The sequence below is a fragment of the Macrotis lagotis genome, chromosome 5 (genome assembly GCF_037893015.1).
Source record: "Macrotis lagotis isolate mMagLag1 chromosome 5, bilby.v1.9.chrom.fasta, whole genome shotgun sequence".
NCBI lineage: Eukaryota > Metazoa > Chordata > Mammalia > Peramelemorphia > Peramelidae > Macrotis > Macrotis lagotis.
The window spans coordinates 224,917,693-224,932,965 of NC_133662.1; the positions used below are offsets into that span (position 1 = coordinate 224,917,693).

At 34.4% G+C, this 15,273-nt stretch overlaps 1 protein-coding gene and 1 long non-coding RNA gene across 3 annotated transcripts in view; one reads left to right on the forward strand and one right to left on the reverse strand.

The window, feature by feature from the left end:
• Nucleotides 1–3,362, forward strand: part of HAO2 (hydroxyacid oxidase 2) — a 42,574-nt gene extending 39,212 nt beyond the window's left edge. For both annotated transcript variants that reach the window (XM_074188572.1, XM_074188573.1), the window contains one exon: nt 3,059–3,362. In XM_074188572.1, coding sequence (XP_074044673.1) covers nt 3,059–3,114 — 56 coding nt within the window. In that variant the 3' untranslated portion in view covers nt 3,115–3,362. The remainder of the gene's footprint in view (nt 1–3,058) is intronic.
• The window catches only part of LOC141488480 (uncharacterized), a 60,903-nt gene extending 57,222 nt beyond the window's left edge, over nt 1–3,681 (reverse strand). Inside the window, exon 1 of the long non-coding RNA XR_012468703.1 lies at nt 3,480–3,681. This is a non-coding gene — a long non-coding RNA (uncharacterized LOC141488480). The remainder of the gene's footprint in view (nt 1–3,479) is intronic.
• Between the last annotated feature and the right edge of the window lie 11,592 nt (nt 3,682–15,273).

Genomic DNA, 15,273 nt, shown 5'->3' on the forward strand with positions numbered 1-15,273 from the left:
TTCCAACTCATCTCTTTTGATTATATCTATTTTTCTTTTGTTTGTCTGAAATCATTATTCTATCCTGGTTTTACTTAACATCAGCTGAAGCATAATAAATTCTTCTCCAGGCCCTATGTGTGACTCTCTGCTTCAAATATATTTGGATTCTGGTTTTTGATTCACTCTGCTATCTACTTCTGCTTTATGAGTGAACTCATCCCATTCGTATTCACAGTTATGATTACTGTGTATTTGCTTCATCCTATTTCACCTTTTCTCTCCTTGAGGACCCTTTCTGCCCAAGACTGTTTTGTTTCTAACTACTAACTACCTCCCTCATAATTCCCTTTCTTCTTTTCATCAACTTTTTTGCCTCTTATTCCCTTCCCCTCCTACTTCCTGCTAGGTCAAGATAGATTTCTATGCCCAATTAAGTGTGTGTGTGTGTGTGTGTGTGTGTGTGTGTGTGCGCGCGCACACGCGTGCATATGTGTGTGTATCTGTGTGTATGTGTGTGTGGGTGTGTGTGTGTGGGTGGGTGTGTGTGAGAGAGAGAGAGAGAGAGAGAGAGAGAGAGAGAGAGATTTCATTTTGAGTCAATTCCAATTAAATATTCAAGTATTGCCTTCTGCACCCCCCGATTTTTCCCTTCAGTGCAAAAGCTCTTCTTTTCCACCACTATAAGAAAATTTTACATAATATTATTTCCCTCATTCCATCTCTTCCTCCCCCTTCTATGAATGTATCTCTTTTTTTAATTCTTTCATTTTATATTTTTTTAATCATCCTATTACAGTCAGCTCATCCTGTGCCCCTTTTCTAAATATACTCTTATTTCCCATATAGGAATGCAAACATTTTAAACTCACTGAATCTCTTATATTTTCTATTTGCTATTTACCTTTTTATGCTTCTCTTGAGTCTGGGATTTGAAAGTTAAATTTTCTATTCAGCACTAGTCTTTTCATGTTCATTTTCTCCCTTAAGTATTATACTCAGTTTTGTTATGTATGTTATTCTTGGTTATAATCCAAATTCCTTTACCCTCCAGAAAATCATATTCCAAACCCTCTGATCCTTGCTAAATCTTGCATAGCTCTACAAGTTTGGATGTCTGACTGCTTATGATATTTTCTCCTTGACCTGAGAGCTTTGGATTTTGGTTATGCTATTTCTGAGACTTTTGTTTTGGGGATTTCTTTCAAAAGGTGATCAGTGGATTTTTTTTTTTTTGCAATATCTATTTGACCTTCTGATAAAAGATATAAGAGAAATCAGGGCAGGTTTCCTTGATAATTTCTCAAGATATAATGTCTAAGCTCTTTTTTGAACATGATTTTCAGATAGTCCAATAATTCTTAAATTATCTTTCTTTGATTTATTTTCCAAGTCAATTGTTTTTTCAATGAGATATTTCATATTTTCTTCTATTTTTTCCTTCTTTTGATTTTGATTTAGTTCTTGATATATCATGAAGTCATTAGCTTCCATCTGCCCAATTCTGATTTTTAGGAATTATTTTCTTCAATGAGTTCTTGTACCTCTATGTACATTTGACCAGTTCAACTTTTTAAGGAGATCTTTTCTACAGTGAATTTTTGTACTTATTTTTGGTCAATTCCATTTTTTAAGGAGTTCTTCTCTTTGGTGGATTTTTGTTCCATTTTTTACCATGTGACCAATTCTATTTTTTAGGACATTCACTTCTTTGATATTTTTGGATCTCCTTTAGCAGGTTTTTTATTTTCTTTTCACAGCTTTCCTGCCTCACTCTCATTTGCTTTTCCATTTCTTCTTCTGCCTCTCTTACTTGATTTTTGAAATCTTTTTTGAATTCTTCCATGAATTCCTTTTGGGCCTGTGACCAGTTCACATTATTTTTGAAGCTTTACCTATAGCTGTTTGAATTCATTATCTTCTTCTGAGTTTGTGTCTTCAATTTTCCTGTCACTATAATAACTTTCTATAGTCAGATTATTTTTTTGGTTCTGTTTGCTCATTTTCCCAATTTCTTGACTTTTAACTTTATGTTAAAGTTAACTTCTGCTCCTGGGGTAAAGGGGACATTGTCTAAAGTTTCAAGTTTTTTGGGCTTCTGTTTTCAGAGATCAATCTATAGTTTTTGGTTCTTCCAGAGTGGTATGATATAAGGAGAGGTGTTTTCACTGCTCTCCTGGTCTGTGCTTTGGTCTCTGAGTGACCATAGGTACTCTTCTCTGCCCTGGAACTGTGCCCAGGGCCCTTTCTAACTTTGTGTCAACATACATTTCAGGCTAGGCAGATTGGCCAGTATCCTGTGTGTTCTGGATCAGGAAACTGAGAAGACTTCTAGGATCACTCCTTGCCCCCCAAATATCATTCCTGCTTAGGCATCATATGGAACCTATGACAAATTTCACAGAAATAATTTTTCATTACCCAATGAAAAAAAATATTTAAAATGAAGAGAATTTAGGGACCTTAGCTAACTTAGAACCTAAGCTAACTTAGAAAAGCAGTCTAAGTGACAATCATTCTTATAGGAATGAATTGATTACATTCCATGGTATAGAATACCCATGATAAGACCAGTGCAAGTTGCCAAATAGAGATCTGAGGACCACCTGAATGAAGAGAGAAAAATTATATATGATTCTCATAGTAGAATTTTCTATTTAAATTAATTCTTCAAGTCTCTGAATATATATTATATATATATATATACAATAGCTTGAAGTATACTTTTTTGATCTTTATTTTTCTTGAAGTTATTTTGTCTATATTTTATTTTGCAATATGATTATTGTGGAAATGTTTTGCATGATTACACATGTATAGCCTATAACTAATTGCCTGCCTTCTCAATGAATGTTAAAAAAAGTTTTTGCATGTAACTGGGGAAAAATAAAATGCTAAATAAACTTTAAAAAATAAATCTATTGGTTATTCCAAAGAACTTGAAGCATCTTGCCCTGTCAATCAAATGATTAACAAGATGATATATAAACATCAGCTTAAGCCTATTTCTGAGTGAATTTGCATAGATGCCTAATTAGCTCATTAAAGGAGATGAATGTTTTGCACTTTGTCATTTTAGGTTGCCGGTCAATTTCAGAGATCAGCCAGGACTTGGTCCAATTCTCCAGGCTATAAGAAGAGACCTTTCCAAGGAGATGGATATCAATCCTCCCTTATTACATCATACCCACAACCACACACACACACACACACACACACACACACACACACACACACACAAACACCTTGATGCTTGGCTAAAGGAAACAGTTCATCGGGTCACCTGTGCCATCAACCTGGATTCCAAGAGCAAGAGCATGTGCTTCAATGAGAATTGTAATTCAGATGCCATCTTATTATTAATACAAATGATTTGTTTCTTCCTTTGTTGTCAGGGAGTAGTTGATTTCCTTCCTCATTATCCTGGTTCTTACCAAAGATCAATTGGGCATCCCAAGGAGAATGAAGACATTTTCAATAATAAACTATATAATACTCACTTTGAAAGGGGCAAAGAGAGTCAACAGCGTTCATTCAGTGTCATTTCCATGATTGGTGATTGGTCATATAGGGTCTCCAAATCCTAAGGATTCAATCAGTGAAAAAAAATTCTTACAATGTGTGAAAACAACTTCTCTTTCTGACTACATCAAAAAAAAAAAAAAAACCCTGTAGGCAGGCTTCCAAGTGACTCTCTGAAAGACCTTCACTGATACACAGATATCATAGTTTGTCTCCTTCCTGCCCTCAATTCACTATCTAGGGCTAGCCCATGTCCAAGAATTTGACTTCTATTCTAAATATAAAGAAAACATTGAACTTTTATTTTTCCCTTCATTTTTCCCTCCCCCAACCCCAAACTTTGAGATGGCTATCATTAGACAAAATCTGTGTGTATACATACATACATGTGTATATATATATATATATATATATATGTATATATATATATATATACATAAATACATGCATGTGTGTCCATACGTGCAAACACATATATAGACTTAGATACAAACATAGATGTGTCTGTCCTTTTTCTAGATTCAAACATCATCTTCCTTCACATGATCTTTGTAGATAATATGGGTATTTAGAATAGTCAAAATGACTTGATTGCTCAAAGTTGTTCTCAATACTGCTGTTATTGTATATAATTTTTTCTTTGTTCTGCCCTTTTTACTCTTCATTAGTTTGTGAAGGTCTTCATGCTTTTCTAAAATCATTGAGCTCATCATTTCTTTTTTTATTTTATATATATATATTTTTCCATTTGTTTACATACAATGTAAACAATTTGTTACCATTATTTACATACAAGGGTAGTTTCTACCAATAATTTTTTTGCAAGGTTTTGAGTTTTACAATTTTTTCCCTCCCTCCCCTCCCTCCTCCTCCAACAGAAGACAATCTGATATAGTCTTTACATTTGCATCCATGATATGTATAGATCAAAACTGAACGTGTTGTGAGAGAAATAGATCCAAAAAGAAGAAAGAAAACACCATAGATAACAAAATTACATAATACATATGACAATTTTTAATTGAAGATAATTAGTTTAGTCTTCATTTAAACTCCACAGTTCCTTCTCTGAATATAGATGGTATTCTCTATCACAGATCCCCTAAAATTGTTCAACAAGTCAATCATGGTTGATCCTCTTCCCATATTGTTGTTAGTATATACAGTGTTCTTCTGGTTCTGCTTATTTCATTCAGCATGAAATCATACAAGTCTTTCCAGGTTTTTCTGAAATCCCATCACTCATGGTTTCTTTTTTTCTTTTTTAAATTTTTATTTATTTAAAGCAATGGGGTTAAGCAACTTGTCAATTATTAAGTGTCTGAGACTGGATTTGAACTCAGGTCCTCCTGACTCTAGGGCTGGTGCGCTATCCACTGCACCACCTAGCTACCCCCATGATTTCTTATAGAATAATAGAGTTCTATCAAATTTATGTGTGTGTGTGTGTCTGTAGATAGATAGATGATAGATAGATAGATAATATCTACCTATATATATGTATACATACATATAGATAGATAGATAGATAGATAAAACCACAGTTTGTTCAGCCATTCCCCAATTTATGGCATCCCCTCAATTTCCAATTCTTTACCTCTACAAAAATGAGCTGCTTAGAATATTTTTGTACATGTGGGATGTTAAATATTTTTCTTGATCTCTTCAGGATAAAGACCCAGTAGTGGTATCACTGGGTCAAAGGGTATGCACATTTTTATTACCCTTTGGGCACAATTCCAAATTACTCTCCAGAAAGGTTGGAGAAGTTCACAGCTCCACCAACAATGTATTACTGTCCCAGATTTCCCACATCCCCTCCAACATTGATCATTGACCTTTCTGGTCATATTGGCCAATCTGAGAGGTGTGAAGTAGTACCTCAGAGATGCTTTAATTTGCATTTTTCTAATCAATAATAATTTAGAGGAATTTTTCATATCATTAGAAATAGCTTTAATTTCCTTGTCCAAGATTGCATTTGTATATCCTTTGACCATTTCTCAATTGAGGATTGACTTGTTTTTTTTTTATAAATTTGACTCAGTTTTCTATTTTAGAAATGAGTCCTTTGTCAGAAACACTAGATGTAAAAATTGTTTTCCAATTTACTATATTCCTTTTGTTCTTAGTTACAGTGGTTTTGTTTGGGCAAAAGATTTTTAATTAAATGTATTCAAAGTTATCCAATTTGTTTTTTATAGTGTTCTCTATCTCTTCCTTGATCAGACTGCTCCCCTTTCCACAGATCTGACAAATAAACTATTCCTTGTTCTCCTATAATGTTGTCTTTTATGTCTAAATCCTACATCCATTTTGACCTTGTTATATAGGATGTGAGATATTGATCTAAACCTAGTTTCTGCCATACTATCTTCCAATTTTCCCAGCCAATTTTTTTGAAGAAAGAGTTGTTATTCCAGAAGCTGGGCTCACTGGGTTTATCATACAGCAAATTATTATACTCATTTTCTGATGTCTCTTTTTCACTTAATCTATTTCCCTGATCCACCACTTTATTTCTTAGCCAATACCAGACAGTTTGATAACTGTTGCTTTATAATTTTAGAATGGGTATGGCTAGGCCACCTACTTTTGTATTTTTTTTCATTAATTCCCTTGATATTCTTTACTTTTTTTCCCTCCATATGAATTTAGTTACTATTTTTTTCTAGCTCACTAAACAAGTAGTTTAATTTAGGTAGAATTGTCATTTTTATTATATTAGCTTGGGCTATACTACAGAAGTTGATATTTGCTCAGTTATTTAGATCTGATTTTGTGTAAAAAGTATTTTATAGGTTTTTTCCCCATGGAGTCTGGCTCTGCCTTGACAGATAGACACCCAAGTATTTTATTCTATTTTAAGTGGGATTTCTCTATCTCTTGCTGCTGTATCTTGTTAGTAATTATAGAAATGCTGAGGATTTATGTGGATTTGTTTTATATCCTGAGACTTTGCTAAAGTTGCTAATTGCTTCCAGCAGTTTTTTAGATGATTTTTTAGGGTTCTCTAGGTATTCCATCATATCATCTGCAAAGAGTGAGGGTTTTGTTTCTTCATTCCCAATTCTAATTCATTCAGTTTCTTTTTCTTCTCTTATTGCTGAAGGTAGCATTTCTAATATGATATTGAATAGTAGTGGTGATAACAGGCATCCTTGTTTCACCATTTTATTGGGAATACTTCTGGCTTAGCTCCAATGCATTTAATGCTTGCTGATGGATTCAGATAGATACTTCTTACATTTTAAAAAAACAATCCATTTATTCCTGTGCTCTCTTGTGTTTTCAGTGGGAATGGGTGCTGTATTTTTTCAAAACCTTTTCCAGCATCTATTGAGATAATCAAATTATTTCTACTATGTATGTTATTGATATGGTCAATTATGCAGACAGTTTTTTCTAATGTTGAAACAACCCTGAATTTTTGAAATAAATCCTGCTTGATCATAATTTATTATCCTATAGATAACTTGTAATCACTTTGTTAATATATTATTTAAAATTTTTTGCATCCGTATTCATTAGGGAAAATGGTCTATATAATTTTCTTTCACTGTTTTGACCTTTTCTGGTTTAAATATCAGTGCCATATTGGTGTCATAGAAAGATTAGGTAGTTTTGTCTTCACCTTTTCTTTTTTTTTTCTTTTCTTTTCTTTTATGTTAGGTTTTTGCAAGGCAAATGGGGTTAAGTGGCTTGCCCAAGGCCACACAGCTAGGTAATTATGAAGTATCTCAGGTCGGATTTGAACTCAGGTACTCCTGACTCCAGCGCCAGTGCTTTATCCACCTAGCCACCCCACCTATTTTTTTCAAAATAGTTTATATAGAATTATAATCACTTGCTCCTTGAATGTTTGATAGAAATCACCTGGCCCTGAAGATTTTTTCTTAGGTAGTTCATTGATGGTTTGTTGAATTTCTTTTTTTCTGAGATAGGGTTATTTAGGTATTTTTATTCCATCATGGTCTGAGAAGGATGCATTCAATATTTCTTCCTTTCTGTATTTGATTATGAAGTTTTTATGCCTTAATACATGGCCAATTTTTATGTAAGTACCATGTATTGCAGAAAAAAGGTATATTCCTTTCTATCCCATTCAATTTTGTCCAGAGGTCTATCATATCTAAGTTTTATAACATTCTATGAGGTCTCCCACCAGTAGGGTTTTACTATCTGTGTCTTCCTGTAACTCATTCAGCTTCTCCTCTAAGAATTTGGATGCTATAACACTTGGTGCAGTATATATATTTACCATTGAAATTATTTCATTAACTATGGTACTTGTTAGGAGGATATGGTTTCCTTTCTTATTTCTTTTAATGGGATCTACTATTGCAGCTGCTTCATCAGAGATGAGGACTGCTACTCCTGCTTTTTTCACTTCAAATGAAGTTTAATATATTCTACTCCAGCCTTTTACTTTTACTCTGTATCTCTCTGCTTCAAACGCATTTCTTGTAAGCAGCATATTGTAGGATTCTTGTTTTTAATCCACTCTTATCTGCTTCTGTTTCACGGAGAGTTCAGTCCATTCACATTGAAAGTTATAATTTCTCTTCTTTGCCTTCCATGCTATCTTCCCTCCATTTGCATTTTTCCCTTTTTTTCACCTTATCCCTCCTCCTTCAGTGTGTTGACTCCCTTCTATCCAAACTCCTCCTTTTTTCTTTCCCCTTTCCCTTTACTCCTCTTCCTTCCCTTCTTTCTGTCAATTCTTCCTTTCCTCCCCACCTTTTATCCTCTTAACTCAACCAAGTGTGAGTGCTAATCCCTCTTTGAACTAAATCTAATGAGAAAAAGATACGGGCAGTTATCACCACCTCCCCTCTTCCTCTTCACTGCAGTAGTTTCTTCTCACTTCTTCATAGGATGTAATTTACTACATTCAATCTCCCCCTTCCTCCCATTTCTTTATTGTCTCCCCTTTTTAATGAATATTATTTTTAAATCATTCCATCAAAATCTTGAACATGTCATGAATGTCCATTGCTTCTAAGTATATTCCCTCTCAAGAGTTATGAGAATCTTCCTCCCAGGTGGGGATACAACCAGTTTAATCTTATTGGATAACAATGGTTTCTTTTTTCTTTTCCCCTGTTTACCTTGTCATGCATCTCTTGAGACTCCTGATTGAAGACCAAATTTCCTATTTAGCTCTGATCTTTTTATCAGGAAAGATTGAAAGTCTCCTATATCATTAAATGTCCATCTTTTCCCCTGAAAGAGAAGATTCAGTTTTGCTGGATAGTGAATTCTTGACCGCAATCCACACTTCCTTGCCCCCCAGAATATCATATTCCAGGCCCTTTGAAGCCTTAATGATGATGCAGTCAGATCTTCTGTAATCCTGACTGTGGCTCCTTGCAGGATTTTCTCCTTGATTTGTTAGCTCTGGAGTTTGACCACAATATTCCTTGGTGTTTTCATTTTTAGGATTGCTTTCAGGAGGGGATCTATGTATTCTTTCAATGAATATTTTACTCTGAGGTTCCAGGATATCAGGGCAGTTCTCCTTCACTATATGCTGAAGTATGGAGACAAGGTTTTTTCCCTTCTTCAAGGTTTTCAAGTACTCCATTGATTCTTAAATTGCCTCTTCCCGATCTATTTTCCAGGTTAATTGTTTTACCAGTGAGGTATTTTACATTTTCTTTTTTTTTAATTTTTATTAAAGATATTATTTGAGTTTTACAGTTTTCCCCCAATCTTGCTTTCCTCCCCCCACCCCCACCCCACAGATAGCACTCCGTCAGTCTTTACTTTGTTTCCATGTTGTACCTCGATCCAAATTGGGTGTGATGAGAGAGAAATCATATCCTTGAAGAGAATAGAATTCTCAGAGGTAACCAGATCAAACCATAAGACATCTGGGTTTTTTTTCTGAATTAAAGGGAATAGTCCTTGTACTTTGTTCAAACTCCACAGCTCCTTATCTGGATACAGATGGTACTCTCCTTTGCAGACAGCCAAAAATTGTTCCCAATTGTTGCGCTGATGGAATGAGCAAGTCCTTCAAGGTTGAACATCACTCCCATGTTGCTGTTAGGGTGTACAGTGTTTTTCTGGTTCTGCTCATCTCACTCAGCATCAGTTCATGCAAATCCCTCCAGGTTTCCCTGAAATTCCGTCCCTCCTGATTGGTATTTTACATTTTCAACTATTTTTTAGTTTTTTTAATTTTGTTTAATAGAGTCTTTGTGCCTTATGAAGTCAATAGTTTCCATAGATTCCAATCTTTGTTTTAGAGAAGAGTTTTCTTCATTTGCCTTTTCCATCTCTTTTTCCCATTGATCAATTATATTTTTTTGTTTTACACTGCTGCTTTTTTAAGAACAATATTATGTGAGTTTTATAATTTTTCCCCCATTCTTGCTTCCTTCCTCCTACCCCTCACATAAGGCATTCTGTTAGTCTTTACATTGTTTCCATGGTATACATTGATCTCAGTTGAATGTGATGAGAGAGGAATCATATCCTTAAGGAAGAAAAATAAAGTATGTGATAGCAAAATTACATGATAAGATAATGAGGTTTTTTTTTTTCCCAATTTGAAGGTAAGAGTCTTTGTTCTTTGTTCAAAGTCCACAATTCTTTCTCTGGATACAGATGGTATTATCCATTGCAGATAGTCCCAAATTGTCCCTGGTTGTTGTATTGATGGAAAGAGCAAGTCCATCAAGGTTGATCATCACCCTCATGTGGCTGTTAGGGACTACAATGATTTTCTGGTTCTGCTCATCTCGCTCAACATCAGTTCATACAAATTCTTCCAGGATTCCCTGAATTCCCATCCCTCCTGGTTTCTAATAGAACAATAGTCTTCCATGACATACATATACCACAGTTTATTAAGCCATTCCCCAATTGAAGGACATTAAATTAATTTCCAATTCTTTGACACCACAACCAGAGAAGCTATGAATATTTTTGTACAAGAGATGTTTTTACCCTTTTTCATAATCTTTTCAGAGTATAGACTAAGTAGTGGTATTGCTGGATCAAAGGGTATGCACATTTTTATTGCCCTTTGGGCATAATTCCAAATTGCTTTCCAGAAAGGTTGGATGAGTTCACACCTCCACCAACAATGTATTAGTGTCCCAGATTTCCCACATCCCTTCCAATATTATTGTCCTTTCTGGTCATATTGGCCAGTCTAAGAGGTGTGAGGTGGTATCTCAGAGATGTTTTCATTTGCATTTCTCTAATAAGTAATGATTTGGAGCAATTTTTCATATGTCTATGGATTGCTTGATTTCCTCATCTGTAAATTTCCTTTGAATATCCTTTCACCATTTGTCAATTGGGGAATGACTTGTTTTTTAAAAAATTTGACTCATGGGGCGGCTAGGTGGCATAGTGGATAAAGCACCGGCCTTGGAGTCAGGAGTACCTGGGTTCAAATCTGGTCTCAGACACTTAATAATTACCTAGCTGTGAGACCTTGGGCAAGCCACTTAACCCCATTTGACTTGCAAAAACCTAAAAATAAATTGACTCATTTCTCTGTATCTTTTAGAAATGAGACCCTTGTCAGAAATACTAGTTGCAAAAATTATTTCCTAATTTGTTACATTTCTTTTGATCTTGGTTACAGTGGTTTTGTCTATGCCAAAGCTTTTTAATTTTTTAATGACATTAAGTCATCAAAATTATCTAGATTTTTTAATGATGTTCTCCATCTCTTCCTTGGTCATAAACTGCTTCCCATTCCATAGATCTGACAGGTTAACAACTCCTTGATCTGCTAGTTTGCTTATAATATTTTTTATGTCTAAATCCTGTATCCATTTTGATCTTATCTTAGTATAGGGTGTGAGATGTTGGTCTAATCTAAGTTTCTTCCATGCTAACTTCCAACTTTCCCAACATTTTTTATTGAAGAGAGAGTTTTTATCCCAATAGCTGGACTTTTGGGGTTTATCAAACAGAAGATTACTATTATCCTTTCCTTCTAGTGCACCTAGTCTATTCCACTGGTCTACCACTCTATTTCTTAGCCAATACCAGGTAGTTTTGATGACTGTTGCTTTATAATACAATTTTAGATCTGGTAAGGCTAAGCTGCCTTCTTCTGCACTTTTTTTCATTGAATCCCTGCAAATTCTTGACTTTTTATTTCTCCATATAAATTTACTTATAACTTTTACTAAATTTTTTTTTAGGTTTTTGCAAGGCAAATGGGGTTAAGTGGCTTGCCCAAGGCCACACAGCTGGGTAATTATTAAGTATCTGAGACCAGATTTGAACCCAGGTACTCCTGACTCCAAGGCTGGTGCTTTATCCATTGAGCCACCTAGCTGCCCCCAACTTTTACTAACTTATTAAAGTAATCTTTTGGAATTTTTATTGGTAGGGCACTAAACAAGTAGTTTAGTTTTGGTAGAATTGTCATTTTTATTATATTAGCTCGACCTTTCCATGAACAGTTGTTTGGCCAGTTATTTAAATCTGATTTTATTTTTATGAGAAGTGTTTTGTAATCATTTTCAAATAATTTTTGAGCTGTCTTGGCAAGTATACTCCCAGGTATTTTATAGTGTCTGAGGTTACTTTGAATGGGATTTTTTCATTCTAATGTTGTATCATGCTAGTTATATATAGAAATGTTGAGGATTCATGAGGGTTTATTTTATATCCTGTTACTTTGCTAAAGTTGCTAATTATTTCTAGTAGTTTTTTAGATGAATTTTTGTGATTCTCTAGGTATACCATCATGTCATCTGCAAAGAGTTTTGTCTTTTCCTTCTTTATTATAATCCTTTCAATTTATTTTTCTTCTCTTATTGCTGAAGCTAACATTTCTAATAAAATATTGAATAGCAGTGGTGATAATGGGCATCCTTGTTTCACCCCAATCTTACTGGGAATGCCTGAAGCCTATCCCCATTGCATATAATGCTTGATGGTTTCAGATAGATACTGCTTATTATTCAAAGGAACAATCCATTTATTCCTACACTCTGTAGTGTTTTTAGTAGGAATGGGGGCTGTATTTTGTCAAAAATTTTTTCAGTATCTATTGATATACTCAGATGATTTGATAGGTTTGTTATTGATTAATTATAATGACCGTTTTCCTAATATTGAACCAACCCTGCATTCCTGGAATAAATCCTACTTAGTCATAATATATTATCCTAGTGATAACTTATTGTAGTCATTTTGCTAAGATTTTATTTAAGATTTTTGCATCTATATCAGGGGGATGGGTCTATAATTTTCTTTCTCTGTTTTAATTCTTCTTGGTTTAGGTATCAGCACCATATTGGTATCATAAAAAGAGTTAGGCAGAGTTCAATCTTCACCTATTTTTCCAAAAAGTTTATATACAATTGAAAATAATTGTTCCTTAAATGTTTGATAGAATTCACTTGTGAATCCATCAGGCCCTGGAGATGTTTTCTTAGGGAGTTCAATAATGGCTTGTTGAATTTCTTTTTCTGAGATAGGGTTATTTAGGTATTTAATTTCCTCTTAATTTAATCTGGGCAACTTACATTTTTGTAAATATTCATCCATTTCACTTAGATTATCATATTTGTTGGCGTAGAGTTGGGCAAAATAATTCAGAATTATTACTTTATTTTCCTTGTCATTGATGCTGAGTTCACCTTTTTCATTCACGATACTAGCAATTTGTTTTCTTCTTTCTTTTTTATAATCAAAATTAATTTCTCCTTTAATTGTTAGAATTTCTAATTTGGTTTTTATTTTGTTCTTTCTCTAATTTTAGTTGCATATTTAATTCATTGATTTTTTTGCTAATTTATTCATATAAGCATTTAATGATATAATATATCCCCTGATAGCTGCCTTGACTAAATCCCATAGATTTTGGTATGTTGTTTCCATATTGTCGTTATCTAGGATAAAATATTTAATTATTTCTATAATTTGTTTTTGATCCACTCATTCTTTAAAATGAGGTTATTTAGTTTTCAATTAGTTTTGGGTCTATATCTCCTCAGCCCAATATTGCGTGTGATTTTTATTGCATTATAATCTGAAAAAGATGTATTCACTATTTCTGCCTTTCTGCAGTTTATTATTAGATTTTTTTATGCCCTAGTACATGGTCAATTTTTATGTAAGTGCCATGTACTGCAGAAAAAAAGTATATTCTTTTCTATCACCATTCAATTTCCTCCATAAGTCTATCATATCTAGGTTTTCTAACAATCTGGTTACCTCCTTAACTTCCTTATTACTTATTTTATGATTAGATTTATCTAAATCTGAGAGTGGGAGGTTGAAGTCTCCCACTAATAGAGTTTTGTAGTCTATATCTTCCTGTACCTCTTTCAACTTCTCCCCTAAGAATTTGGATGTTGGGGTGGCTAGGTAGCACAGTGGATAGAGCACCGGCCCTGGAGTCAGGAGGATCTGAGTTCAAGTCCACCCTCAGACACTTAATAATGACCTTGCTTTGTGGCCTTGGGCAAGCCACTTAACCCCATTGCCTTGCAAAAAAAGAAACAACTAAAAAAAAGAATTTGGATGTTTTCCCATTGGCTGCATACATAATTAGTATTGAAATTACTTTATTGTCTATGGTACCTTTTAGGAGGATATAGTTTCCTTCCTTATCTCTTTTAACACTATCTATTTTTGCAGCTGCTGTGTCTGAGATAAGAATTGCTATTCCTGCTTTATTCACTTCAGTTGAAGCAAAATATATTTTGCTCCAACCTTTTACCTTTACTCTATATGTATCTCTCTGCTTCAAATGAGTTTCTTGAAAGCAGCATATTGTAGCATTCTGTTTTTTAATCCACTCTGCTATCTGCTTACATTTTAAGGGAGTATTCATCCCAGCCATATTCAAAGTTATAATTGCTCTTTATTGCCCTCCATGCTATCTTGCTTCTGTTTGTATTTTCCCCTTTTTTCCCTTTTATCCATATTCCCTAGTGTTTTGTTTTTGAATGCTGCCACCTTCAGTGGTTTTGCCCTCTTATATCAACCCCCTCCACTTATTTTTCTCTTTCCCTTTCCCCCTTCTTCCCTTTCTTCTGTTAGTTCCCCTTTTCCTCCCCCTCCCCATCTCCCCCCCTTTCCCCTTTTAATGCTTGAAAGTTAAGATAAGTTTCTTAACTGATTGTGTCTAAGTTAACTTTAAGCCAAGTCTGATGAGATGAAGATTCAGGTGGTTTTCACCTCCTCCCTTCTTCACCTCAGTTACAACAGATCTTTTGAACTTCTAGATGTAATGATATTTATCCCATTCAGTCTCCTCCATCCTCCCATCTCCTTACTGTCCCCCTTTTTAAGGAGGTATTGTTTTTAAATCAATCTGAGTCACAGAATGGCTATATATATTGTCTTATGAGACTCTTTCTCCCAAGTGAGTATATAGCCAGTTTCATCTTATTGCATAGCAGTTTTTTTCTTTACTGCCTTTTATTTAACCTTTTCATGTGTCTCTCAAGCCTCCTGTTTGATCTCCAAATTTTCTATTTTAGCTCTTGTCTTTTCATCATGAAATATTGGAGATCTCCCATTTCATTAAATACCCATCTTATCCCCTGGAAAAGAAGGCTCAGCTTTGCTGGGTAGTGGATTCTTGGCTTCATTCCAAGCTCCCTTTCTCTTTGGAATATCTCATTGCAGACCCTTTGGATCCCTTAATGTTGCTGTAACCAGGTCCTGCATAATCCTTACTGTGGCTCCTTAGTATTTAAATTTTTCCTTTCTGGCTGTTTGCAGGATTTTTTCTTTTATCTGATAGTTCTGAAATTTGACCACAACATTCCTTGGTGT